Here is a 10999-nt window from a genome sequence, read left to right on the forward strand (position 1 = left end):
GATTAGCTAGTGCAGCAACGGAAATGAGAGGATCAGGAGCCAAAAGCTTGCCATGTTTATTTCGTTTCCTTTGACGTCTCCTCTAGGGCTTGGAATTTAACCGAGTCATGCTACCCTTTCACAGTTACTGAAATACCACAGATCAAAAGGGAAATCGTTGGAAAGCTTGAACAAGACTCCTCAAAGTCACTTAATTATGAGCCATTCTTGCTACAATTTTGAAAAAGTCATTATCAAGAATGTCTTTTAAACAGTGTGACGAAAAAGTTTTAACAACCAGCATCTCATCACGTCCCAAAATGTGTGTGCACCAAGTGCTTCAAAAAGTTCATGCAAGAATTATCTTCGAATTCCACTTTTCCAAGTTCCCTTATATAAAGGCTGTGTAGCACATCATTGATAATTGATTTAAAAATACATATAATAATCTTTATTGTAAACTCCAAATAGCTAATTGTTTCTGATAACAAGGCTTTGTTGATTTGCAATTTGACCAAGATCTTACAAATGGAGTTGCATCCCAATCTGCTCTTTCCCCATTAAGTTTATTGCCATTAGATCTGATATGTGATCTATTGTTAAGCTATTCTTTACCTTTGTACAAACTGTGTTCATTAAATTGAAACCCCTTTCAGTTTCAGCACTATTTATTGCAACAGTGCTACCTTTTTAGCTTTTGTATAGTTGTAGGAACTGAAACATTATTGGATTTTATATTATTATTTACATACTGCCAAAATCATTCAAATCTATATTTTAAAATTGTACATAAATAATTTTTTTCACCAGCTGTCCATGGCAAAGTTATTTCTTCATAAGGGCAAGTAGATGGTTCTACTACATCAAAATGGTCAAAACTGCTTTCATTGTAGTTTCTGTCAGATAGAAGAGGTAAGTTCATGTGCTTAATTATGTTTTCCAGCAGCATAGTCCTCGGAAGTGCATTAAATTGATCACTTATTAAATGGAATGTCTTTAAACTTGTCTAACTTATGTAAATTTTCAAGTTGAGATTTATGCTTTCCAATAGCATTCTTAAACTTTCCAAAGCTCTTGTGGTGCGTTTGATTAGTTTTTGTGCTTTCTGAATGTTGGTTGCTCTTGAGTGCAAGTCAGTGGAAAGGAGTGAAAATTCTTCAAGGATGTCAATTGTTAAAGGAAGGTCTTGCAAAAAGTTACTGTTAGCTAATCTCTTTGCCAAACCTGAGTAAGAATGGGAAAAATGTCTGTATAGTACAGGATATGCATGCCACACCACAGTAGCAGCCGATAGACTACATGCCACCCATCTTGGCCCCATTACTTGACCGATCTTAGTAATTTCTATTTCAAGTTCTTTATCTACAGTTCTTAAAAGCCTAGTTTGGCTTTTATGAGATTGGTGGTAAATAGCATAAATTTTGTCCAAAAATATTTTTAAATGATTAACTTGATTTATTTCAGATAATGAATAATCTAGTGACAATTGCAATCGATGATTTCAACAGTCCCAAATGACAGTTTCAGGAAAATTTTCTAACAACTTTGTGGCTACCAGACTTTCTTCCCAGCATTGTATTAGCACCACCAGAACAAAACCCAATTAAATTACCTTAAAATATTCATTAGTAAAGCCACAATCATTTAAAGCAGCCAATAGTGTACTGAAAATACACTGTGCTGTAGTTGCAACCAATTCTTTCAGAGCAACAAATAACATAATTGGTAAGGTGCTATTCTTTGAAACTGAAGCTGCCTCAGCAATTGGGACACACACCTTGGTATTCGCTTCTATAATCTTAAATATCTTCATTTCTTTTGCAATATGTTCTGCTATTCTTGTATTTAAACAATTGACCTCCCCATTTTTTTCTTGTGGTTCTATTGCCCACTCAACATCAGATAAAGGTCTATTATGTTTTACTAAACCAGTGCTTCTCAACCTTCCTAATGCCGTGACCCTTTAATACAGTTCCTCATGTGCTTATGAACCATAAAATAATTTTCGTTGCTACTTCATAAGTGTAATTTTGGTCGTTATGAATCATAATGTAAATATCTGACATGCAGGATGTATTTTCATTGCTATAAATTGAACATAATTAAAGCACAGTGACAGAACAGGATATGAGTGCAAACACTTAATCCAGAATTTTGTAACTGGCATGGTAGAGAAATCCGTTCTCGCTGCATTGCTGTTAATAAGTTCAATGAACTCCTCTTGTGCATCTCAGGTACAGCTTCAACTTTGACAGTGAACGGGCTTCTGGCAAGTGTAAATGGGGTGTCAGGTAGATTTGGAAAGCACAATGAAATTTCAGCTGCAAGCATGTGCAAGTGTTCTTTCACAGAAATGTTCATCGCAATCCTTTTTTTTCTTTACCTGTTCCCTGCATGGTTTGTCTCCTCAGTCACTGTCCACGGGACTCTGAAAAGCTGTAGGAATATGCAGGTGCAGACTCAAGGCCTGGCTTGATCTCCAACGTTGTGGCAAAGGACTGTACATCATGGGGCACTGAGCCCTGTGCTCCTCTATGCCACCTGGACAGAGCCCGGGGAGAGTGATCACTCGGGAGTATCCACGTTGGACATCGTAATTGTTTTGTCTGGTTCAATGTCATGTTCCTCAAAGAAAGCAGAAAAGGTGGGCATGATGTAAATTTTATTTTCATACCATTTTTTTGCCAAAGCTGAAGTTTCATTTGGAATGATAGGATCTTTTCAGACAAATCGAGGCATGTTGCATTGGTCCTTGCAGTGATCAATTGAACTCATTCAAGATGGCAAAGATGGCAACTAAGTAAGCTCTTTTCTGCAGTTCACTTTTATCACTGAAAAGTGCTTCGAACTGCGGTCTTGCTTTCTGATTAAAAAAAACATTTTGAGTTCATCACCCAGCTCAAAAACACATTCTAAAACATTTCCTCTCATAGCAGAGCATTGTTCAATGCATCCAATTCGTTGCACAGTTGCGAAAATAGTTGACTGTTTAAACTGCTCGCTTTTACAAAATTGACAGAACTTATGACACTTTTCATTACTTCTTGTAACTCTTGTGGCAGCATCTTCATTGCTAATATTTGCTGGTGAATCATACAGTGAGTTCTGATGACTTTTGGTACTCATTCAGTACCAAACGAAATCCAGATCCATAAGCTAGCATAGCTGGTGCACCATCTGTGCAAACACCACAAACCTTTTCCAAAAGATCTTATGCTCTTTCAGAAATGAACCAACTGTGTCAAATACATCACATGCAGTAGTTGTCGTTTCAAGAGGTTTGTAAAAAAGAAACTCATCTTTAAAGTCTCCATCATTAGTATACCTCACGTAAACCAGTAACTGTGAACAGTTTGCAATGTCTGTAGATTCATCAAGCTGGATGCTAAATATTGGAGGTAGAGCAGATTTAATTTCCTGGAATACCTAATCAAGAATATCAGCAGACATGTCATCTATTCTTCGGTGGACAGTGTCATTAGATAAGGAAATTACACTCAATTTCATAACAAATTCGTCTCTGATCATAACTTGGACAATGTCTTTGGCCGCTAGCAACAGTAAATCTTAGCAATGGTGTGAGGTTTCATAGCTCAGGTGATTCTGAGTGCCACCAAACATGAAGCTTCAATGACTGCTACGTTTTGTTTGTGGTACTTGCCACCAGTATCAAGTCTGGCTTTCTTGAGGCCATCAACTTTGCTTCTAAAATAGCTGGTATCCTTGCCAGCAAAGCTCGGATACTTGCTATCAAAATGGCATTTTACTTTGCTCGGCTTCACACATTTGGCTGATAAAACTTCACAACAAATAACACATTAGGGTTTCTCAATTCCTGCTGTAATTATTAAGGTAAAACCATACTGTAAAATATCCTCCCTATATTTTCTTAACATTCTTCTCTACCCGATCCATTGTCATGGGATAGTTTGCTAATGAAAATAATATATAACAATAGCTTTAATAATACAAAAGATAATACATGGCATAGTTCAGTCAATACAGTTCATTAAGTTTCCTATGATTTACCACTGTTTTTTTTTACATACCTGTTACTATACAAGTGAATACTATACAGTATTCACATTAACCATAGCTGAATATAAAAAGACCAATCAACACCAGATTAAGTTCCCATGGTATATATATATATATATATATATATATATATATACACTTTTGCAGTAGTTGATGATTTTATAGTACATGATTTTACATTCACCCAGTAATTATAATTCATGAAGTGTCTTTATTTATTTATTTATTTTTATTAAAAGAATCATTTTATTGGGGGCTCATACAACTCATGAAGTGCCATTTTACTTCCAATTCTGCTGCTTTCAACACAGTCGATGCTTTTAACTTTTTTCAGCGCAGCAGCTGCTCTTTGCACAGTAGCTGCTCTCTACACATGTGTGACTGGTCCGCATAAGTACATTATGGCACCAACACTGTCACATACACCTGTATTTGTACGGGGTGTATGTGATCGGGTTGGTTCAATGATATCACCACTCCGGGTACTCAGATGTGGGCGTATCTGCATGTGGGCGGACCCACCTGGAGACAGATAGTAGAGCCGTATCTTGGTTCCTAAGGCCATTGGAAATATGCGTTTTCCGATGGTCTTCAGTGACCCCTGGGAAAGGGTTGTTGGACCCCCAGAGAGGTTGCGGCCCACAGGTTGAGAATCACTGTACTAAACTGTAAACTGTATTGAAAACTTTTATAGTGGTGTCAATATTTTTATTATTTTGCGTATGCACTAAATTGGAAATTGAGTCATTAGCAGAATCCTTTAACAAATCCTGAATTTTACCATGGGCTTTAGAAATATCATGCTCCCTAATTTTTTTTCGCAGAGATGCTGGCCTCGTAGTTTTATTACCACCATTAGGGTTATTGACTATGCAGTCCATTCCTCGGACACATGGGCAGGCTTTTCTGCTTTTGAGCCCAAATGGTGAACTGCTGAACAATTTTTGCATCCTAATTTACCTTCTTTTATTTCAAGCCATTTGTACTGCTCTGTAAACATGACTGCTTGTTTTTCATTCCAATAATCTGGAAGCACGAGGTTATCTATTTCTCTCTCTGATGAGCATGATGGCTGTTCTTCAATGACGGGTTCATTAACATAGTCAGAATTTGGTCCCATGGGCTTAAGAGGATCCACAGTGACTTTTGTTCCTATCATTACTTTCTCTGTCTGTTTTCACCTTCTTCATATTTAATAAACTGAATAAATCACCCTGTCATTTTGGCATTTTAGGAAACAGAATCTGAAAAATAATTTTACATTATATAAGTAAAAATCATAACACTTAAGACTAATGTAAAATGTTCTATTGATGATTTTAAGAAAAATAACAAATTTTAAAGTATAATCCCTTGCTTTGCAATTTATATATATATATTGCTTCCATGTAACTTTCCATTTTTCTTTAAAAACAAAACAAAACACCCAGTGTCAGTTTTTAAATCATTGATAGCCAACAACAACAAAAAAATAACCACACCCAATGCCATTGAGTTGATTCCGACTCACAGTGACCCTAACTAAAGTTTCCAAGCTTGTAACTCTTCGTAGGAGGAAAAAGTGGAGTGCCTGGTAAGTTTGAACTGCTTAACTTGCGATTAGCAGTCCATCATTTACCCAACAGGACCATAGTTCCTTATAGCCAACAGCAGTGTCACCAAAATTGACTATCAATAAATGTTTGAATAGTTCTCAATTTAGCAAAGAAACTTCTATCATTTGTGAACAAATATATTTACTACATGAATGTTATTTTCATCTATAAGAATGTGTAAAAGGAAAGCAAAACAATAAAGACAAGTATCAGAATTCACTCATGTATCAATAATGAGAACAATGTCCTTGCTGGATCATTAAACAGTATTTGAATGCCATAAGATTATTTCATCAACTTTTCCTATGGTACACAATGTACAATTTGAAGCACAGCACACTTTTAAGTCAAACGTGGGTTTACATTGGCTCCATGACTTTCTTAAATCTTTAAGGCAAAAACCCAAATTGCTCTGCTCCCCCTTGCAATGAGAACTTTTGTACCATAGCCCATAGTCCAGGATGAAGGGTAAGTGTCTGCTTTTACAACCTGCTTGGATCCTTCCAGCCCCTCCACCTGGGGAAACACTAGCCTGGGCAAGCAACAAATAAACTAAATCCTGATTTTTAATATTTTCCAATTACTATTATGTAAATGCTTCCACTGTAGACATCGCTAACCATAAGATCAAATATTTGTAAATAAGTGATGAGTTTTAAGGATGTATTACCTTAACTGTCCACTTATGTACTTGGAAGTTTAAAGCTTTAGCTCTTAATAATGACTACTTTTAACAACCAACTTGCAAAATGTCTAAAAATTCACCATTCGTTTGCATGGTCAGTCCCAGCCACAGTCAGCACCCCATGACATGTAAGTGACAAGTCTCGAAACAGAGATCAAAGGTACTTACACTACTATGAGAAGTCGTGGGCTCTTTGTCATCACTGCAGACCAAATCAACGTATTCAAGAACAGGTCTCGATGGTCCTTCCTGAAATGAAAGAGAGCAAATCATACAAATTACTCAAGTCCAGTTTGCAATTAGCAGTTACGATCAGGGCTGTTCTTATGGGACTGGCATGTCTTCCTCTGAGGAGAACAGTCTTGTAGGCGGCACAGGATTATCAGAAACAAAAGACACATACACAGATCCAGAGGGTGTGGCTATGCAATGAGGACAAAAGAAAAACAAAAAACAAAACCAAGCTAACTGCCATAGCTCTGTTGCAAAATTAATCACACACGGTAGTCTGGAATGTAGGAAGACAAGAAACAAGATAGAGTACTGGTAATGTAGTACTGAAATATGGTGATGCTAAGTAGTACACAGAAGGAAATGCATTTCTTTGTATGAACATTATATGAGGGGAAGTTAAATCGTATTCTAGCATACTAGTTCATACATCCAGAAAGAAAAAAAATCAAAGCCACTGAGTAGATTCTGACTCATAGCAACCCAACTAGAACGGCTATGAGGGTTTCTCAGACTGTAACCCTTATAGCCATAGAAAGCCTCATCTTTCTCCCAAGAAGAAGCTGGTGGTTTTGAACTACTGACCCTGTAGTTAGTAGCCAAGCTCGTAACCATTATGCCACCAAGGCTCCCTAGTTCATACACAGATTTACTGTATATACTAGAGTATAAGCCGACCCGAATATCAGCCAAGGCACCTAATTTTACCACAAAAACTGCATAAAAATCCAGGACAGATAAACCCCCAAGTGCCAACAATAAGAGTAGAGATACCAGGAGGATTAGGGGAGAGTGGGGGAAGAAAGGGAGAATCGATCACAAAGATCAACGTATAACCCCCTCTCAGGGGGATGAACAAAGGAAAAGTGGGTGAGGGACAACAGAGGACGGAGGACGATGTAAGATATGAAAATAATAATCTACAATGTATCAAGGGTGCGTGAGGGAGGGCGGGGAAGAAATGGCGAGTTGATATCAGGAGCTCAAGCTCAAGAAGAGAATGCGAGTTGATATCAGGAGCTCAAGTGGGAAGAGAATGCTTTGAAAATGATGATGGCAGCATATGTACAAATGTGCTCCACACACTGGATGAATGGATTGTGGTAAAAGATGTAAGAGCCCCCAGTAAAAGTATTCTAAAAGAGAGAAAAGGATAGATAAGGGGAGAAAGGGATGACCTGACTATAACAAAGAAATAAAACTTGGGAGCAATGCTGAGAAGTGGGAGTACCTATGCTGAGAACTTGCTAGACCCAGCGGAAGATTGGTGCCAAGACACAAAGAGTTCTCCTGGGGACAAGAGGCTAACAGACATTTAATGTAGACAGGGACCTTCCCTCAGAAAACAGAGAAAATCTTTTCCTAGAACTAGCACCCCGAATTTGTACTGTTAGTTCCTAAACTGCGAGAAAATATATTTCAGTTTGTTGAAGCCATCCATTTGTGACACTTCTGCTATGGCTGCACTAGATAACTGAGACACAACCCATAGCCAGAAAGTCTTTCCAAGCAAGGCCCATTTGACAAATTAATTCTCAGGCTACCCAGCTTGCCAGAGCTTTCATGCCATTTCGTTATACTGAAAAGACCAAAAATGTGGAAGTTAGTAATTTGGGGGTCTGGTCTGGTTCTTGCACTGATCAATGGCATTCCCTTAATGGATATTCATTTTGTTTGTACAATGAAGCTATCATTTCAACATCCTCTTTTACAAAAGCTCAAATGTAATCATGAATACTAAAGCAATGTGAAGAATATAAAATGTGAAACAAATGTAAGGTAGAATTATTCTTCCTGATTCCAGAGGAGAGGGACGAAGCTTTGCTTCCCAACACAAGAGTTTTATGGATCATATTTTTATTTTTAAATCATTTTATTGGGGACTCATACAACTCTTATCACAATCCATCCATCCATACATATATTGTGTCAAGTACTTTGGACATTTGTTTCCCTCATCATTCTCAAAACATTTGCTTTCGACTTCAGCCACTGGTATCAGCGCCTCATTTCTCCCTCTCCCTCCCCGCTCCTTCATCCCCCATTAATCATTGATAATTTATGAATTATTTTGTCATATCTTACACCGTTCAATGTCTCCCTTCACCCACTTCTCCACTGTCCGTCCCCCAGGGAGGAGGTTATATGTAAATCCTTGTAATCTGTTCGCCCTATCTCCCTCACCTTCCCTCCACCCTCCCATAGATCATATATTTTAAGGAAGGTAAAGATGAGCTATGTGAGAAACCTTGATAAGTGAACAAACTGTGGCTAAAGTTCACAAACTAGTAGAAGAAAACCCGAGAATTACCACTGTTGCAATAGCTCCATATATTGGGATCTCATGCGTTTCAGCATTTTCAATTTTTAGCAAACCTCAAGAGACCAGGGATATCCTATTCCACCTGCAAGCCCATGCTTTGAAACCATGGGTTAGCTTGCTAGTAATGTAAAAGGGGAGCATCGCACCCTATATCTTATTTGCTTGGTTCTACTCCCACAAAGGTGCCATGGCCCCTACTTACATTACTAGCAAGCTAACTGGTCCTTTTGGATGAACAAGCACATCCTACTTGCATGGTCCTCCCCAGTCACTGACTGGGAGGCACAAAGACTACAGCTAGAAGGGCCATATCGAATAACTCAGGAAACCACACTAAGCCTCACTTGAAATTCTGATCAAGCAGGTTTTAAGTGAAGTCTGGGAATCTGCACATTGGCACATACTAATGCTTGAAAACTACCCTCCTAAGGAGAATAAACTCAGAAAAACAGAGCATGTTTGATGACTCGGGATCCAAATTAATGACATTAATGACACGAGGGGCTTCAAAAGACGCATGGAATAAGTCCATTATCTTCAAATTGCATTTCTCCAAGAACTTTGTGAAGCGCTCTATATGTTGTAACATGGTGATCTCAAAGATCGGCAGTCTTTCATTAGGACACTGTACCTCACCTTACACCTTAGTGACATAATGCTACACATTGAGTTCTTGGAACCCTTTTTTACCCTCTTTTCGTTAGCACTTTCTCTATGTGGTACACGTGTCCTCTATGTGTTATCAGTTAGAAGATATTCTTGCCCTATTCCAAAATAGTAAAAGAGACCAAAATTTTTTCTAAATTAAGTGTAAAATGGCTTTAAATCGTGCTTTCCAAAACAGCAATACAAGCCCCTGGAGAGCAATGCATTGGGGCAGCGGGGTGCAAATGCAGATACATATACTTGATCTGGGATTATGGGCTATGGTCCAAAAAGTTTTAATTGCCAGAGTGGCGTGGAGTAATTTTTTCCCCCCAAAAGGTCAAATAAAGTTGGAAACCGCTGTCTCAAATGAAGGCAGGAGGTTCCTAATTACCTATACAGCATTGTCTTTGTGATGCCTATTGTGGTTGCTGTGAGACAGAACTGACTAGATGGCAGAGAATTTGTTACTTTTGCGTGGATGTAGAGAAATTGTTACCTTTGCCCCAATGTACTTTGGTGTCCCTTCTCCATGTGAATCAAGTCCTTTGTGTGCCATCTTTTAGAAGATCTTGTTGCCCCGTTCCCAAACACTCTTGGGACCAGCATTTTGTCTAAATACAGTGTAAAGTGGCTCTGAATGCAGCCAGGAGACATAAACATACAGCATGTGCTTTAGGGCATGGTCTTTGTCATGACTCCTTCCTGACTCAGATCCCTCTCTTGGTAAATTCCTAATCCAGATGGCCAGGCTTCACACCACCTCAGTCTTGGAGTCTAAAAGGAATTAGACGGCGGCAAACAGGAGTGGTGTAACTACCTAAGAGCTTACCGTCGTCTTTGACTCTGGGGGAAACGAGGGCCATGGCTACTTACACTAACAAACTGAATGTCATCTTCATTTTCATCCATGGTTGACTCTGATGCCTCAGGCCCAGCTGGACGGGCAGATTCTATCATCTACAAAAATAAGCCAAAACATGCTCATCTTTACAGCCTCATACTTGCAGGTTGAGATTTCCCCGAAAGGTACAAGCAACGCCCAGCGGCACAACTCCACACCAACCCCGTCCGTGGAGGAGCCCGGTTCGGGCACAGCGGTGTGGGCAGGGGTGGGCTGACCCGCTGAACACGGGTTCCTACCCTCCATCCTCCCAGGACCTCTGCCCCCACCACGAGCAAGGGCGAGGGCGCGCTCACTTCTTCGGAGCAACCTTGTCTCGAAAGGCCGCTCTGCTGGCCGAGCAGGACCGACAAGGGGCTCTGGAGCCTGTGCAGGGCCGGGAGGCCATTGTGGCTGCTGGCTCCTCGCTCCGACGGACGCCAGGCCCAGGAGCGGGCTCGGCCCGCGATGCTGAAGCAGCCTCGCCCCGCGCGTGCGGCCGAGCCGCAGGCCTCCGCCGAGGGACGCGCAAACCCTTTCGAGGATCGGCTCGGGCCGCCGAGGCCCGCTGCCCGCACACTCACCTCCGACCCCGGGTCTCCCATTTCTCCGACGGCCCG

General features: G+C 39.9%; 1 protein-coding gene and 1 non-coding gene across 2 annotated transcripts; both read right to left on the reverse strand.

Moving 5' to 3' along the window:
* Window positions 1-430: 430 nt before the first annotated feature.
* On the reverse strand, window positions 431-10993 carry KIAA1586 (KIAA1586 ortholog). Its single transcript, XM_045294749.1, is given in 12 exon segments — window positions 431-528; window positions 531-664; window positions 666-956; window positions 958-1030; window positions 1033-1532; window positions 1534-1591; window positions 1594-1913; window positions 4675-4888; window positions 4891-5143; window positions 5145-5261; window positions 10373-10456; window positions 10964-10993. Coding segments are annotated over 12 exon segments (2163 nt in total). The 5' UTR covers window positions 10985-10993.
* Window positions 2361-2567, reverse strand: LOC115871220. The gene has a single exon (XR_004047171.1). It is a non-coding gene; the product is annotated as a small nucleolar RNA SNORA73 family (small nucleolar RNA).
* Window positions 10994-10999: the final 6 nt, after the last annotated feature.

This window comes from Echinops telfairi, unplaced genomic scaffold (genome assembly GCF_000313985.2).
Source record: "Echinops telfairi isolate 266 unplaced genomic scaffold, ASM31398v2 ScPeMD7_3533;HRSCAF=4204_1, whole genome shotgun sequence".
NCBI lineage: Eukaryota > Metazoa > Chordata > Mammalia > Afrosoricida > Tenrecidae > Echinops > Echinops telfairi.